Source organism: Ptiloglossa arizonensis, chromosome 4 (genome assembly GCF_051014685.1).
Source record: "Ptiloglossa arizonensis isolate GNS036 chromosome 4, iyPtiAriz1_principal, whole genome shotgun sequence".
Taxonomy (NCBI): Eukaryota; Metazoa; Arthropoda; class Insecta; order Hymenoptera; family Colletidae; genus Ptiloglossa; species Ptiloglossa arizonensis.
Genome location: NC_135051.1, coordinates 26,282,482 through 26,301,156, shown reverse-complemented (window position 1 = coordinate 26,301,156; position 18,675 = coordinate 26,282,482). Strand labels below are relative to the sequence as shown.

The 18,675-nt window shown below is 35.2% G+C and overlaps 2 protein-coding genes across 5 annotated transcripts; both read left to right on the top strand.

Moving 5' to 3' along the window:
• The first annotated feature begins 43 nt into the window (after positions 1-43).
• On the top strand, positions 44-6,008 carry LOC143145380 (scm-like with four MBT domains protein 1). 2 transcript variants are annotated; one of them, XM_076308708.1, is made up of 9 exons: positions 44-538; positions 1,272-1,467; positions 1,575-1,644; positions 2,289-2,701; positions 2,782-2,871; positions 2,965-3,479; positions 3,565-4,415; positions 4,492-5,138; positions 5,217-6,008. In XM_076308708.1, the coding sequence occupies exons 3-9, from the start codon at positions 1,599-1,601 to the stop codon at positions 5,385-5,387; spliced, it is 2,733 nt and encodes a 910-aa protein (XP_076164823.1). In that variant the 5' UTR covers positions 44-538; positions 1,272-1,467; positions 1,575-1,598; the 3' UTR covers positions 5,388-6,008. The 2 variants fall into 2 exon arrangements, with proteins under 2 accessions (XP_076164823.1, XP_076164822.1); XM_076308707.1 differs by lacking the exon at positions 44-538 and having other exon boundaries at positions 847-1,467.
• Positions 6,009-7,915: 1,907 nt separating this feature from the next.
• Nrg (Neuroglian) lies at positions 7,916-17,772 on the top strand. 3 transcript variants are annotated; one of them, XM_076310329.1, is made up of 11 exons: positions 7,916-8,053; positions 9,036-9,112; positions 9,731-9,863; positions 10,452-11,867; positions 11,947-12,407; positions 12,477-12,833; positions 12,921-13,179; positions 13,275-13,595; positions 13,672-14,321; positions 14,677-14,766; positions 14,878-15,015. In XM_076310329.1, exons 2-10 carry the CDS (start codon positions 9,058-9,060, stop codon positions 14,763-14,765), a joined length of 3,741 nt encoding a protein of 1,246 aa, XP_076166444.1. In that variant the 5' UTR covers positions 7,916-8,053; positions 9,036-9,057; the 3' UTR covers position 14,766; positions 14,878-15,015. The 3 variants fall into 3 exon arrangements, with proteins under 3 accessions (XP_076166444.1, XP_076166443.1, XP_076166442.1); XM_076310328.1 differs by having other exon boundaries at positions 14,674-14,766; XM_076310327.1 differs by lacking the exon at positions 14,677-14,766 and having other exon boundaries at positions 14,878-17,772.
• The last annotated feature ends 903 nt before the right edge of the window (positions 17,773-18,675 follow it).

Genomic DNA, 18,675 nt, shown 5'->3' with positions numbered 1-18,675 from the left:
TTCTGTTTTGCACAATGTAGAAAACACACGATTACATCTTCTTTTATAGGTTTTATTGTTACACTGTTACATTGAAATAGAACACATTATTTGCTTCAAAGATGTTATCCGTAACGTGCACGTTTAGGCTTCTTTGAATATGCATTGTTGATTTCTTGTATCATAAAATTGTCGTACTTTATTATTATTACAGTTCATGAATCTCTATACATCGAAAAGTACATATGTGCGTGAGTAGCATGCGTATGGAAATGGAACAAAAAACGTGTTGCACCAATTGTATCGATTTTCTAACGAATCATACATACGATTCGTTGCTAATATATTTCGGTCTTATTTATCTAATATTATGTGAATAACGATTTTGTGATACGTACAACACACATGGAAGTATTAAAATTGTATAACGTAAAAGTCAAAAAAGTTCGTAATACTTATGTACGGAACCAGTGTATTTGTATTTTCGTAGTTGAGTCGACTCGATTTACATTTGTATAATTATGAGGAGCACGTGTTAAAATAAAATAACGAGTCAAAGGTACGAATTTACTGAACATATATACTGATCGTTTTATTATGTCTTGTACTTTATACTACTGACCTATTTTAGAGGCAATCAAACATAAACGCAGTACATATTATAACTTTGCAAGAAGATACAAAAAGAATATATATATATATGTATGTACATGTGTGTGTATGTATGTACGTATGTGCGCGCGCGCGTGTGCGTGCGTGCGTGCGTGTGTGTAATATATATACACATATATGAATTTCAATTGCAATATCTGTTTCTCTCCATATTCTTAGAATTCAATCGTTACTGATTATTATGTCGAGCATCATTAAGCTAATCATTTAATCCTTCCGACACCGTGGGCGCTTATAAGTAGTTGATCGGTACGTGTGCGGTGAACGCGTATAGGCGTTTGGTAAAGACTATCAATGAACGCTACTTTGAGAATCTCGCACATAGCATATACTAATAATTCAAATTTTATCAAAGAGAGGGTTAAAAGATAGATATTATTCGACGTCGATCGACGCGTAAGGTTGGTTTAAATAAAAAATACGATGTAACGAATGATCGTAAAATGTCGTATCTTATACGTATGAAAAGCTAGATATGCGAGCTTCAATCTCGAAAGAAACGTTAAAGTCGCTACTAATGAGAAAGGGTTAAAGCATTCGTGCATAGAACATATAAGGCCAGCGGTCGGTTCACGAAATATGACTGAAGGTAATTCAAAATGTTGCTCAATTCGAAGTAGGTAGTTCTGATATTTGGGACGAGTGCGCCAAGCGTACCGCACGAGAAAGATAGGAAACAACGGGTAAAGAGAGAAAGAGAAATACACGCACGGTAGGCCAGTATAGAGCGGCACGGGCAGCTACGATTGACGGTACTATTTCTCATTAAAACAAGCATTACGGAAATTTCGAAAAATAAGCTCACAACACTGCACGGTAAGTTATAAAATCCTCGTTAGAAATACTGGATATTAATTGATAACTTATTCGTTCAACACTGATCAACGACGAATCGAAATTGATTTCGATGAATTTATGTGCAGGCTTTATAATATTATAACGAAATCATGGAACCTTGCGAGAGCCGAACGCAAGAGAAAGTGCAAGAAGGAGGTAAGATTGAATTAATAACCGTTTTCACAATTAATTAGCGACTGTCGTTCGCGCAATTTTTATTATATAACGTGAATGATTGTTTGCCGTAAATTTTATGATTTCTATTATTCAGTAACCTTTTAGGTTTTTGAACTCTAGCCCGACTGTCTATCGGTGATTCCATTATAAAGGTGTTTAACGCATGTTTGTCTAGATTTTAATTTTGTATTTCAGAATAATACGAAATTCGTGAAATCGTTAATAAAACGCGCGAAAGAATTTATTTTGTTTCGTTAATCATAACATCGTGATAATGACCATTCATTGTAATCTATCTGATTGTGTTCGTAAATGCAGTTTTGAGGAACTTGATATTCGACTTTTTTTTTTAATCAAACGTTATTATATTTTAATTTCAAAGTATATTGACACAATAAATAAAATTAATTTATGGTAATAAAATAATGTATTGGTTTATATATATATATTCAGATAAATTAATTTTTGGAATAATATTATTATATTTTATGTTCTGCAATTAAAAATAAATAATATATTTTATTAATAAAAATATTAATATATAATTTAAAAAAATATTTAATGTATTAATTACTATTTCAAAATTATATTTTATAAAATTTAAATGGTAATTAACTTTTCAGAATATGGATTTTTTTGGCAAGATTATCTTGATGCCACCAAAAGTGTTGAAGTACCTCAAATTATGTTTCCTCATGTGGAACTTACGCTTCAGAGTGGTATTGAAATTGGCATGTCGCTTGAAGTACCAATTCCAAAAAGTGCAAATGAAGAAAACACCAAATATTGGGTGGCTTCCATTGTCATGGCATGTGGACCTTTATTGCGATTACGTTACTTTGGTGGAGATGATAGGTCATTGGAATTTTGGTTCAACCTTACCAAAGAAGCTGCTCATGAACTTGGCTGGTGTATGAAAAATAAGAAAAAGTTAGAACCACCTGATATTGTACTTCAGCGATTGCCTAATTGTGAGGAAAAATTGTTTGATTTTTTAACAACAGCTCGAACTGTTCCTCCAGAAATGTTATCAGGGGTTGGTTGTAAACTTATAAAAATATTTAGTAAGCATTCTTAATCCAATCTGTTAATTTTTATTTTTTATTATCTATACAGGACGGTCTTAGCATGACAGAAAGAATTAAACAAAACATGAAGGTTGAAGTTAGTGATACACTACATCCTTACAAATTATGGGTGGCTACGGTAAGAAACAATTAAAAAATTTTAATGTGTTATTTATGAATTTTATTTATTTTTATTTTGCTTTGAAATTAATATATTAATTTTATTTTTCAGATCATAGAAAATGTAGGTGGACGTCTTCTGCTGAGATATGATACACCTAGTTCATTGCACAAAGATTTTTGGATGTTCTGTACATCAGAACATCTTCATCCATATGGCTTCACATCTAAATCCGATTCTACTTGGTTTTTAGAACCACCTAGTTCTATCGTAGAAATCCATACATATGAAGAATGGAAAGACTTATTAGAATCTATACCAAAAAACAATGATTTGCCAGAAGAGTTATTTCATAATAATATAGAACACTCAAAGCATGAGTTTAAAGTTGGTATGAAAGTAGAAGCATTAAGTCCAATTTATCAAACAAAAATATGTCCAGCTACTGTTGTAAAGATATTCGATGATACTTACTTTCTTGTACGTATTGACACATACGATGAATTATCAAAAGGAATTGATATTGAGACATGTATGTACAACAGTACAGAAAAAAATACTTGGCTTTGCACAGCAGATCATCCATATATCTTTCCAGTTGGATGGGCAAAGAAAAATGATATTAAGTAAGCATAATATATGTTTTTAATATTTTATTTTAGTATTTACATCATGACATGTATTATTTTATAACATTGTATTATTTTTCAGAATTGTACCACCAAACGGTTGGACATCAGAAAAGGATGACTTTGATTGGGATGATTATTTAACAGATACCCAGACGACTGCTGCAGAAAAAGTACTATTTTCTGAAAGACAAAGTGCTACTGATGCAGGCTTTGAATGTGGTATGCGATTAGAAGCAGTTGATCCAGAATGTGAAAACATTATATGCGCTGCACATATTACAAAAATTATTGACAATCTTTTATGGTTAAAGTTAGATAATTACGAAAATACAAGACCAGAACATATAGTCGATATGCATTCCCTACAAATATTTCCCGTGGGATGGTGTGAATCTAATCATTACCCGTTGCAACCACCTAAAGACTATGTAGAACTTTGTAAAAAGCTACAAACACCTGCAAAAGACGACAAGAAGAACAACGTTCTAGATATACCAATATCTGAACCACGTTCATCATTGTGGTGTCCAAAGATCTATTTCAATTACCGTTGTTTCACGGGACCTATGATTTCAAAAGGAAAACTAGCAACTCTGCCAAAAGCAGTGGGGCCTGGTCCTGTGATTCTGGTTATGAGGGAAGTTTTATCAATGATTGTATCTGTTGGATATAGAAGTGCCCGAATATTGAAAGTACTTCAATGTGATTCAAAACCAGATCCTGGATATCATTTAGAAATTTTAAAGGCAAAACATAAAAACAATACATATCGTGCTAGCGTTGCTGTTGTCACATCAGGAGATATGGTGGCTGATTTTTGCAGAAGTATCTGCAAAAAGTTAATGGTATGTCCAAACTTGTTTGGTCCTTTATATGTACCCGAAAACGAATGTCCAGATAAATGTCACAAGACGTCTAAAGCAAAATTCAGTACGTATCAATTTTATTGCATTATTGTTTTATTCTATTTGAACTACTATTAATTTCAAACTATATTTTATTTTAGCGGCATCAGTGGGTACTGGAAGAAGAGGAAAGCCGAAAGGTTACACAAGTATTATGGTGCAAAAACCAAAACCATGGGGCGGTAGACGGAAAAGGAGACGCGGTCGATGGGCAAACAGAGAAAAGGATACTCACGATGATTACGACCATGAAGATGAGTTGCCGTTCATGTCATTAGATTTAGCGAAACATGTATCAGGAATAGAAGAAACTCTAGATGGAAGAGCACCACTCTCTGAAATAGATATCATGATCCAGAAAGGTTTAGAGAAATCAGACAAATCGGATGAATTTAAAACCGAGCCACCATCGAGTAATGCTTCAGAGGATTCTGGAAGTTCATTTAATGATAGAAAAACTAAAGACAGAGGTAGTCCTAGTAGTTTGAGTAATAAACAACATTCATCGAAATATAGCCAAAATAATGGCGTCACTAGGGCGAGTAAAAGAGAACGAGATTGGGACACGAGTATTGAATCTGATTGTTCAGAAGCAGATGCCGAGTATGTGAGAATGCAGAAAAAGCAGAGACGACCAAAAACACGAAAATTGGATTCAAATCCATTGTTTTGGAGCGTGGATGATGTATTCAGATACTTGAGAAAAACGAACGACTGCAAAGATATCGCGTATCGAGTTAAACAAGAGGTAAGATATGCGAGAAATGTAAAAGAAAATAATTTTAAGATAGACGAATATATTTCATTAACTTATTTTGTTTTACAGGAAATTGACGGATTGGCGTTTTTACTGTTAAATCTACCATCTCTAACGCAGCACATGAAACTACGAACGAGTTTAGCTATGAAACTTTGTCGTCACGTTGAACAAGTAAAAGTCACATTCTTTTTACGACACATCAACGAAGTAGAACCAGAACAGTATCAAATTGTATAATTTTATTAATTAGGAAATTCAATTTACTTTATTATTTATACAGTGTAACATAATGTATTATGAAAGGAAAAATAACGTTAAGATGTTTATTGTACGATAATGACTGAGTGATTTTTTATTTATATGAAAATGCAAGACTGCATTACCTTTAAATAGCGATAAAATGTATTTAATTGTAGCATGGTGTATTTAAATTATTTTTATGTTACAATTTTTGAATGAAATTAAATTGTACTGATTAAATATAAATTAATTTAGGTATGTACCTAAAATATTAAAACATATTCTTCTTCAAAATGTATAAAATTTGTATAAAAATTATGATCATGAATTTTCATCTATTGTAACCCTTATTGTTGTCATCGTTTATACAGTACAAATTCTTTAATCCATTATTTGATAAATTGACAATAAAGCGATGTATTCATAGTCGCAGAGTGAACCGAGTTTTAATGTACCGCGTAGGTACATTGACCCAAAATGTGTGCTTGAAAGACTTGTCGTTTTCGTGTAGCTCAATCTAAATTTGCGACAATATTCTTGAATGCTATGCACCAGACTGTACTTTTTGAAACATCGCCAAACTGTCTACACTATAGATAACATTTCAAACAAGATCAACGGTCAGACCAAAGAAGATCAATAAAAAAATTATTTCGAATTAAAAATTTTATCTATATGTTCATATACCTTAAGTACATTTTTGTGTAATTTATTAAATTCCCATGTAATTCATATACTTCCACTCTCCAATTTGCAAATGCCTATTTTACAATATGTACTTTCATCCCCAACATAAAATCTGAATTATTTGTATCTCTCGCCATACATGGAAATAAGATTTTAACAGGAACTTTCACATTTATTATTACATTAAGGAAAAACGAGTTGAACAATTAACAACGTAAAAGAGGAAAACAATGGAATGAAAGGGATACCATGTACAATGCAAGTGTCGACTTATTTAGAGTCCAGCTCATTCTATAGAATGCATTTTCTTTCGTACAAGCTCTATCAATTGTCGCCGAAAGAAATGGCGCAACGAAGTACTTTGTAAGCAGCGCTCGTTAATCCTCCATATGTGGTCCGACAAACTAACATAAGAATACCAAATATGTTTACGGATGTAATTGTTGGCATTATTTTTGGTTAAAGTACAATATACAAAATTTCGTATGTTTTAGTTTTCTCAAACACGAAGAAGTCGGTTAATTTTGCTGGGGGCGGGTGTAACGGTAGCAACACGACTTGACCTATATCTTTGTTCTAAGCTTCCGATCGAACGTTTAAATTTACGCAGTCATATTGCTTATCACAAGGGTCGTTCGCTTAGGACTCATCGATGGTAGGTTAAAACTATCTTGTTACAATATTTGTATTAAAATGTTATGATACGCGTTTATTTCTATGCGATTGTATTCTGAAAAAAGATTGCATACGGGAGTGCACATCCATATGTCCAAGAGGATAAAATAAAAATGATATTAGTATCAGTAATTTGTTCGGTTAAAATATACCAAAATGTTGAGAATTAAAAAAATATAATAACCGCAGAAGTACAACAACTGAGATCTTTCGTATAAAAACCATTTGACAACAAAACATGTAAATTAAAAATCATGTATCAATATTTTCATATACTGATGTGACGTCATAAGTATATTTTCATAGCTCTATTTTTATAAAGATAATAATGAATAACGGAGGGATACCGATAAACTACTGGTATTCTATGTATCAGTGTACAGCTCCGTATAGATCAGTAGTAATTTGTAGTTTGTAATAATTCGTTAAAATTGATTTTGTTTGAACATTGATTGTGAATAATTCATCAACTTTTTATTATTACGAAAGAAATAGGATTTCAAGCGCGATAGGTGTCACACTACATTCACACCTTGAAGAATAGAACTTACATTTCGGTTAACGACGTGACGGTTACCCCCATTTAACAGACGTCACTTTTAAAACGTATCATTCATGTCCCCCTTTCCACAAAGTGTACGCAGCTGCACTTTAGGATCCTATACATAGCAGCATCGTTTACTCGGAGGGTGCGCCTTTTTCGAATCTAGCGCGACAGATATCTTCGATCTGTCTCGACCGTTATTGGCTAAGAGATATCCACTTCTATAAAGGATTGTTCACATTGTTCGGTGGGATCGGTCAGTGTTTGTTATTTTGTAAGAAAAAACGAAACGGGAAATACTAATATCGAATCCAATGAAAAAAAGTGATTTCTTCGATACAGAAGAAGCTGTAAAAGCAACATTTCTAGAATTTGTGGCCTCAAGAACCTTTGACTCTTGTTGAAATAAAAACTATTCTAAAAAATATTTTGTTACATTTGTTCAAACTTAAATTTAAAAAAGAAACAACATTTCACACGTAGCGTCATATCAATTTAAGCTTACTTGTTTGTAGCAACCTCAAAGATGTCAAGTCTCTTCACAGTGTGAGCGGTCTGTAAATTTCGTAAATGTACAACGGTGTGAATCAGTGTGCTTGCGGCGTTAGGTGGGGATCTAGCTTCATACACGCAATGTGCACATCTACAGCAGTACAGTACCGTACGGCGCGTTACGTGTACGAGTCAGTGGTTTTTCGATGATGCCTTGGTGATGACGGGATTTTAACGTTCGACGCTTCCCAAAACGTTGAGATAGGTGAGCTATTCGCTACTGTGACCAAAGAAGCTACTTTTCAGTGACGTAAATCGAGGTATCATCCGTGAAATTCGTGAAACGAACGGGAACAGCGTCGGCGATCAATGTTGGTTCGCGGGTGTGCCCGTTCGTTTGCCCAGCCCCGTGTGTTCCCTTTTTTTCCCTTTCGGTTCCCCATGGGGAAATCCGTTTTCCGAGTAACGCCCGATCGATACGATTTCCTTAAACGTTCGAAAACAGATTAAACGAGTTGTGAAGAGATATTCAGATTGGACGACAGTAAAATCTTCTTTTCTTTTCGCGATGTTGTGATTTCGAAGGACAACTTTGGTGAGATCATCGTGACACCATCACCTGTTTCCGACGACGATTGTACTCGACCCAAGGAACAATTTCCGTTCACCGCATATCCGTTTTTTTCTTTTTACAGTCTTGTTTCAGGAAATTGATCCTCTGTGCTGTTTCTAAACTCTGCCCGATACATTTAATCGAGCATGCTGACACATGTCTGATCTATAACGTTTGTCCGTCGCTTTTTTTGCCGCGGAGAGCACGCCCATTTTTCGCGTCTCCATTGGCAACTGTCGTCTCGAAACAATTTTACGTGATTTGAAAACTTCACTCGATATGGTTCTTTTCAAATAAATTGTGTATTCATATCGACATTCCAATTTGTACACCCGTATAATGCGGTCCAAACGATATTTAATCGTTCGAATAGAAACGTCACTTACGAATGCGAATAGGATTTGCAAAGATGACTTCATTCGTCGGGTTCATTTGAACCGTGAAGATTGAAAGGACGAGTTTCCGGTTCCAGTGTGGTAGTGCGTTATATTTTCGAACGAATAAAATGAATTTGAAAACTGCAATTTGTGTCAAAGTTGATTTCAAATGTCAAATTTGTATTCGGTGCCAAGTTTTAATTTTACCATTAAATGCGTTTCCGAAAATTTTGATAGAATTTCTTTTCTATTTCTAGATCAAGAAAATAACGACTGATCATGAAGCTCATCGTGTGCATTATCTCAACACTGGTACTGCAGGCATTGGCTATAAGTGAGTAATTTTGCTGTCATGTTTCATATTGGTCACAATAAATTTGAAGTAACACTTGTTACAACCGATCAGTTTTCATAATAGTCTGTGATTTTTAATTATAGTTCGTGTCCTGGACATTATAGGAGGTGAAAATTGTTGAAATTGTCAAAGATAGATAGCTGTTTGCTTACTTCAAATTTGAATAGATAAATTTAGCATTAAATCATTAAGTAATTATGTATACTTTTAAAATGCTCATAGGCATTTGAAATAGAAAACATAGTGCTATATATTTTAGGATTTTTGAGACAGTACTTGTTTATTTCTATTTCCCTTTTTTTTACACTAAACTTTTTGTTTAGAGTAATTATAATATATTACGTTAAAAGCTTGGTTGTATTATTCAGAGAAAGTATTTTGATTTTATTTAATTTCTTTTTATTTCACTATATTTTCTACTATACGATACATTTTAATCTCCCTTAGTAGATACTGAAGTAATTTAATTTATTTTGCTTTTTATTTTGATACATTACAATTTATTATTGCAAAAATAAAGACATTATTATTTGCATATGATTATATTAATTTACAATGTACAAATTACATATGGTTGACATTTGTATTTTCAATTAGTCCAATCTCCACCTCGGATATCCAAACAACCTCCAACGGATGAGCAGTTATTTCAAGTGGCTCAAGTAAACATTAATCAAAGTGACAAACCATTTTTAATCGAATGTGAAGCAGAAGGAGAACCTGCTCCTAGGTAAAGTGCATCTTATTGGAAAATAAATAAATCACAAATTTTTTTACTATTGTATATACCCCTATAAAATTGTTTATAAAAAAATCAATCAAGAAATATTCCTGGTTAATTAATTTTTAATTTGTGTAAATTACTTATAAAAAGATAATATTATAGGAAGTACTAATTATTGGATAGTGTAACATTAAGATCACATTTTTTGACAAGATTTCATTCATGTAGTTTCATTGCACTTGTATTTAAGTGTACTATCTCTGTCCTGCAAAGAAGCCAGAGTAACTGGTCTTAATTACCAGGATGACCTCATAGCCTTAGGGGGTATAAAGTTTCCAGTACTGATAAAGATACCTTACTTGTGGTGTGAATTGTAGATACATGGGAGTGGTCACCAAGGAAAAACATAATATTGATAACACGCTATAATTTATTTTAATTTGTTTTTAAATAGTATTTCTTGAAGTATGCTTGTATTATTTTTATAACAATCCATACTCTTAGTAGACGTTAAGATTATAAGCTGTGCTTAATGTATAAAGAAAAGGACAAAAAAAAAATGAACTTTATAATATAAATTTAAATGTCATGTAGGTATCGATGGATTAAAAATGGAAAAAACTTTGAGTGGCCTGCATATGATGATCGCATCTCTCAACAACCAGGGAGAGGTACACTGGTAATCTCAAGACCGCGCGATGAAGATTTAGGCCAGTACCAGTGCTTTGCAGAAAATGAATGGGGAATAGCAACTTCAAATTCAGTTTTTGTTCGAAAAGCTGAATTGAATTCTTTCAAAGATCAGAATCCTATAAGTCTGGATGCTAACGAAGGACAACCATTTAAACTGACATGCCAGCCACCAGATGGTTGGCCAAAACCAAGTGTATATTGGATGATCCAAGATACTGCAGGTGGCATCAAATCAATCAATAATTCACGAATGACATTAGATCCTGAAGGAAACCTTTGGTTCAGTAATGTCACCAGGGATGATGCTTCTAATGATGATTACTATGCATGCTCAGCTACATCTCTATTCAAGAATGAATATAAATTAGGAAATAGAGTTCTATTGAATGTTATCTCTTCGGGGATATCTGGGAGTCAGAACAAACACGAACCTGTTAAACAATATGTCAGTAGAAAAAATGAAGTTGCCTTACGTGGTACAAAGATTGAATTATATTGCATATATGGTGGAACACCATTGCCACAGATAGTATGGAGTAAAAATGGCGAAGTGATTAAAACTAATGATAGAATAACACAAGGGAATTATGGCAAATCGTTAATAATAAAACATGTCAATTTCAAAGATCAGGGATCGTATACTTGTGAAGCATCCAATGGAGTGGGAGACGCAAAGTCGTATTCTATAAACTTACAAGTAATGGCAATACCATATTTTACCATTGAACCTGAAATAATAAATGCAGCTGAGGACGAAACCGTCGAATTTAAATGTGCAGCTAGTGGAGTACCTGTTCCAGAAATAAAATGGATTCATAATGGCAAACCAATATCAGAGGCTCCACCAAATCCTCGTAGGAAAGTCACAGCAAATTCTATTATTATTGAGAATCTGACAAAGAAAGATACAGGGAATTATGGTTGCAACGCGACAAATTCATTGGGTTACGCCTACAAGGACGTCTATGTAAATGTTTTAGCTTTAGAACCGGAAATTACGCAACCCCCGCAAGATATCTCTACTGTCGATGGAAAAGCAGTGAGAATTACTTGTCGCGTATTTGGAGCACCAAAACCAGCCATTAAATGGATTCGAAATGGGCAAGAACTAACAGGAGGTCGATATAAGATTTTAGAGTCTGGTGATTTAGAAATTGAAAATGTAATATTCTTAGATGCTGGTACTTATACATGCCATGCATCCAATAAATTTGGAAATGTAGAGGCTTCTGGTAATCTAGTAGTGAAAGAACACACAAAAATCACAGACGAACCAGAGGATTATGAAGTTGCTGCAGGTTCCACTGCAACTTTTAGGTAAATAAATATTTTGACATAAATATCTCACTGTTTAAAATAATTAAAAAATATACTAGTAAGTGTATTTTCTATTTAGGTGTAATGCTGTCACGGATTCAAGTTTAACGCTAACGATTGACTGGTTATGCAATGGCGAAGCGATCGATTTTGAGATGGAACCACGGTTTATACGAAGTACTGATTATTCATTGATGATCACGAAAACGACGGAGTTAGATTCTGGTACTTACACGTGTGTTGCTCGCACTGAATTGGACCAAACAAAAGCACAAGCAACATTAACCGTTCAAGATGTACCAAATCCACCAAAATTAAGTGGTATACGCTGTATGGCAACCGAGGCATCTGTACATTGGACTCCCATGGGCGATAATAGAGCTCCAATTTTAAGCTACACCATTCAACATAATACTACTTTTACACCTGATACTTGGGAAATATCTAAGGATTCTGTACCAGCCACTGAGCAAACATATGTTGTGCCAATGACTCCTTGGGCTAACTACACGTTCCGTGTATTAGCGTGGAATAAAATAGGTAAGGTTTGACAAAGCCAAAGATCTCAAAAATTTGCAAACATATATAAATATTAATAATTTATAATAGGTCCATCATTACCTTCGTCGCACAGCGATGTATGCACTACATTACCAGATGTTCCTTACAAGAATCCTGATAATGTCGTTGGTAAAGGAACCACTCCACAAAATCTTGTTATATCTTGGACAGTCATGGCACAGATAGAACATAATGCACCTAAATTCATGTACAGAGTGTACTATAAACGGGATATACCTGGAGAAAAATGGACCATAGAGGACATAAATGATTGGAAAAAAAATAGTTTAGTGGTAGACAATCAACCCACTTATCAGAGATACAAGATTAAAGTTGTAGCAATAAATGAAAAGGGAGAATGTAGAATCGCACCTGAGGAAGTGATTGGATATTCAGGAGAAGACGGTTTGTTGATTTTATCATAATTAACTATCGTATTTTCGATCTCATTTTGAAAACGACGTTAGTAAAACTATTGTTTTAATGTTGCAGTTCCACTGCAAGCGCCCAGTAACTTTACGTTGAATCAAGTAAAGTCAAGTACAAGCGCACAATTCTCTTGGAATCCAGTTCCTGAGGAGTCGGTACGTGGTGAATTGCAAGGATATAAAATTCAAACCTGGACGGAAAGGGACGGTGAGAAAGGAATGCGAGAAATCGATATAAGAGGCGGTAACAGAACCCACGCGTTGGTCAATAAATTTGTCCCATTCAGCAAAAACTATGTTCGAATACTAGCATACAATGGCCGGTAATGAAAGTGAAAATATTTGTTTATTCTATATGAATTATTGATTTCTAATATCCATGTATAGATGTATCTCTAATGTCACTTATTTATTTCAGGTATGCTGGTCCACCTTCTGAAACGTTGAGCTTTGATACACCAGAAGGAGTTCCAGGAACAGTACTTAGTTTTGAGGCGTATCCTATGGGTTCCAGCGCATTATTTTTAGTGTGGACAAAACCTGCAGAACCGAATGGTGTCCTGACTGGATATAGAATTTATTATGAAGTTGTAAACGGAACAAGTTTGGGACCTTTATTAGAGAGAAAGCCGCACATTTCGGATCCAGAAGCTTCAAATGCGAAGCTGGCAACATTGGCACGCGATACGAAATATCGTATACATATTCGAGCAACGACAAAAGTTGGTGAAGGGAACGAGTATGTTATTCTTGTTGGGTCATCGTAATAAGTCTATATTCTTATTTGAAATAATTAATTCTATTTATAATTTTAGTTACTTCATTGAACAGAAAACACGTACATCTCAACGTCCAGATGTACCACACTTTACTTGGGAGACTATTCCAAAAGAAAACGGCTACTCAAATGTAAGAATTATTTGGCAGCAAAATCTCAATGGCAATCCAGGAAGTCACTTCTTTGTGAAGTACAAACTCAGGGGCGAAACGATATCTCTCGAAACGGACCCAGAATATCACTCGAACACAATTGAAATTCGTGGACTTCAAAGTGGCGAAGTTTACGTAATGTCCGTCGTCGCCGTAGACGGTGATTACTTTGCAGAGAGTGAACCACAAGAAGTAGAAACAAGTAGCGAGGGGCCCATTATTCAACCCAAAGAAAATGTTGCAACTGCTGGATGGTTTATAGGAATGATGCTAGCGATTGCCTTCCTTCTTTTGGTACTTATAATCGTTTGTGTTATCAAACGTAACAGAGGCGGAAAATACGCGGTACATGAAAGAGAGTTGGCTGCTGGACGTGGTGACTATCCAGAGGAAGGTGGTTTTCATGAATATTCACAACCTTTGGACACTAAATCAGCGGGTGGTCGCGCGTCTTTGGCATCGTCCTCTCATCAAGATGGAAAACATCCTGAATCTGATACCGATTCTATGGCCGAATATGGAGAGGGTGATACAGGTTAGTTTAAAATATAATAAAGGTCAATTTATATTCAGTAAAGAGTGTAATAAGGCAATCAGGTATGTATCGTTATATTTTTAGTAGTGTATGCCTAAGTGCACCAATTCCCACGTACATGCAACCGGAAGCATGGTCGAAGAAGTTTATGTTCGATAAGTTTTTTCTTGCATTATAAAAATTTATATTTGTCCCCACGTACAATTCTAATTACGCTTACGCAATAATTATATTTACACGTAGAACATAGAATAGAATATTGATTTATACATTCGTTTCCCTTGCACAGCGGTTTAATTTATATTACGTTTTGTTCTCCATTTTATTTGCTTTATTGCCCAATTTAATGCAGAAGGTATGAACGAAGATGGGTCATTCATTGGTCAGTATGGTCGGCACCGTAAACCAGAACCAAACTCACAAGCATTTGCCACATTAGTTTAAGGTAAGTCAAATGATGCGTTTGTACACGAATTATAATATTATTATTTCCAGCATGGAAGAAATCATAATATTAAAAGCGAAGGTACCAATTTAAATTGTCGTTTTGTTGTAGGACGTTTTACGGAGGATGGTTCTTTCATTGGACAATATGGGCCCAAGGGTAGACCGGAGGAAACACCGCCCATTCCAAGTGGCACTATGGCCACATATGTGTAACCTCTGCCATTATCTTATTCAAGCCGCATAAAAATTGTTTTCTTGTCAAAAGTAAGGATTTCAGTCCTTGCTAGCCGCAGCAGCTCTGCTATGCACCTTGCGCTGGGCGCAATGTCCAACACTATACTGCCAATTAGACTTTGGTTTTGGGTTTTATAGTTTATGTAGAAAGATAGGTGAATGTTTCTATATTGAGTCGAAGTAAGTAATATACAAGTGTCACCTGAGAGACTAATTACTCTTAAATGTTTCATACAAATTTGGACGTGTTCAAATATTTGAGCGATCTTTTGGTCTCAAAAAAAAACTTGATCTGCGATAATTCTTTGATCGTTCATATTAAGTGAGTTACAAACACCATTTGTTAGTCAATCGGAAATTAGTTACGAGTAATGAGTTTGTTGAAGATCTTTAACTAATTATAAAACCCAAAGACGATAGGTGTCTCATAGCGTGCAAGCTATTTATGGACATAATATAGTAGAAAGTATTCTAGCATCGACCGTAACATTTGACAAGGCCAGATTGAAACCGACACTTCAGCTTATCACAGGGTATACGAGTTATGTTTATATTGTTCTAAGTATGACGGCACAAAAGCGTGATGCACTTTTGAGGCTGCATATAGGATCACGTCTTTCGAAAAATACGAGATAATCAGTGACGATAATTCGTGTTACACAAAATTAGTTTGGATAGAATGGATCGGTGTTACTTATATGCAATCTTGAAAACGGAAAGGCTGATATCGAAAATTGTGTCACAATCTGGCCTCGACTGATTCTAATTTTAACTTAAAAAAAGGAAGATTGTTCTAAGGTACTTTAGATGCAATCAATTTTTACTCTGCCGACAGAGGGCCAAATATAACGAATCAGTGACTATCTACAATTATTGTGCACTCGCACTTTCATTAACGATACACGAACGACAAAAATATATGAAAGATATTATTATTACTATGATATTAAAAGGAACATTGTACATGCACTATAGTAGTCGAAGGAAAAAGAAAATGTCACATGGCCTCTAATTGTTGCTTTTTGTATGTGAAATGTGCTTTAGCTGAAAACGAAAGTCCTTTTATTTTTATGGATGTTTACTTTCCTTTTTGGTAATTTTATTATAATCCAATGAACATAGAATATTGATTATTTAATATATAAAATATTGAATATATAGAGACATATATTGATTATTAATTAATGCTTAGAGTCTTAAAAGAATACGATCACACAGGAGTAGCTATTATTACGTTTTAGTATATAAAATGTTATGAAATCATAGATAATTCGTTGATTTCTTCGAGAGTAAATGTACGTTTTATTTACCGTATTAAGTTTAGCATATTCAATGCAATGTACAGGTTGTCTGCAAAAGTGTCGCGAGCAAATATGTCAGGTACAAAAATAAGAAAGGTACAAAGTATAGAATACTTACAATACATGCGCGCGTAAAGTTCGTAAAAATGTATATGATACTTCCAAAAGAATACGCATCTCCCAGCTTACCAAAAAGACAAAATGCATAGTAATTACACTGTCCAATTTTCTCCAAAAGCTTTATTGGGTGCCATCGTTAAAAAAAATATACATTTCTTTTGGTAAAGATTTTCACGTTTCAACAAATATTTGTCAGGGTCTTTTTTGCCGATTATCCTGTACAAATGGCTTGGACGTCACGTAATTTTTACGAACTCTATATATATGTATACACATACGTATATAGGCGCCTACAAAAAAAAGATGTATTGTAAATTAACGAAAACAATAATTTATTGTAAAGATACCGAAGTATATAAACGGAAAAAAGCGCAGAGACATATATGTAATATATTAGAGTGTCATTTATTGTAAACTTGTATTAAATTATATTTCCAAGGATAAGCATCGACGTCCAAGTCAGTTATAAGCGTACGCGATTACGTTTCAATGTATTTTTCTAATCGTACTATCTTCTGTATATTTTCGGAGTGTCTAAATCACGTCCTCTAAGGTTTGAATCTCCAGTTGGATGAAACACGTGACGACTTATGTGAACTTCCAATACCTTTCGTACGCGTAACTGGTGTTTTGATACTTTTTAATATATTTTGATACATTTTTTCTTTATTATTTCATTACTTGTTATACACGTGATAGACTTTTGTATTCACAGTAAAAATCTGAGAAGCGTTTAGCACGAATTTTGTGAGTTGGATCTGATTTTTTCTTTTTTATCGATGTATTAACAATTTTATTTATACCGTCGAAAAAAAAAAAAAACGACACCATGTCGACACAGCACAGATTTTCATGAGAACACGATGTGCGACTTTCTATGGAGCAGCGTTCATTTTACAACGACAGGACGATACATAAAAATAACGCAGACAAAATATAATCGTTTGAACATGTACGCGCCCATCGTGCTAACCTTTTCATTGTACATTATCTTATTACTATTAAGATACTAATGCGTTTTCCGACAGAAAGATGCACAAGGAGTGTGCCTGGCGAGACATGTTCTTGTACATATTTCTGGCGGTGTCATCCTTTCAATATTTTTTCTACGAAGTAAAGACTGCAGGGTTTAGCAACCCGGTGGAAGGTTCTTTCATCTCCTCGTAGCGCAACGAATCGCGTTGTGTCGCATTATGTTACAATGTTATGTAAAAATTTAATCGATTCGCCTTAAGTTCCAACCGTTTATCAGCGATTACGATAACGCGCATTCCAACGCCTGTGTAACATCTCTCCCATGTCAATAAAAAGATGATGAATAAAATAAACAAAATCTATAAAGATATAAACCGGCTAACTTTGTTGCGTGGTCAATATGTACCTCTCTTTATCTCGTTTCGTTTTTTTCGAGGTACCGGTATCCACCATCCCGGAATGCAACAGCCGTGATCCCCTACGCGACGTATGTAGACAATCCTAGCTAAATCTACGATCACGGAGATGACAATTTGTCAGTATTTTCAATACCGATTACCGAAGGTCACAGAAAAATAGGATAAAAAGGCAACGACGGACCCCCTGCAGTTTCAAAGTCCTCGCTGCATCGTCCTCGAGGACGGCAGGTCCCTCTGTTCTACAGGAGCGTTCGGTCAGGCAAGCAAGAGAGCCGTGCGGACAGAAGTCGAACGAGATGTGACCGATAATGTAATTATGCGGGACAGGTTTTTGTGCCGGTACTCTAACTTGATCTCTCGTGAGTCGCTCTCTCCCTCTTTTCTACCTGCTCTTCTCGTCTCCTTCCTTCGCTTCCTTCATCCTATCACCATCCTTATTCGTCTCCTTATTCTACGTCCTCTTCCTCTCTTTTCCCCTCCCTCACCTCTTCTCGCCCATTTCTCTTTCCGAGTTTTCCCACTTTCATCGGCTCCTTTCTACCATCGCTAATCCCATCCTTGGATGTTTCCCCACCTTTCGACCATTTCTCTCTCACCCTTGCTCGCATCGAAGCGTGAGTAGCGGGAAGAGAAGAGAAAAAGGACGAAAGGGGAAGGCGGGCCGTCGACGCAGAAATGTATATACCCAAGATCTGGCCGCCATCAGCTAAGTACATGCACCAACGTTAGCGCCTGCTGCTTGCTTGCCTGCCGGAGGAGCAGCGTATCCGTGTGGAACGTCGGCGTAGAGCAGTGTGCCGCGTCTGTGTTTCGAAGGAGAAGAGGAGGTAAGGTCGACGCGTACAATGGTAAATGATC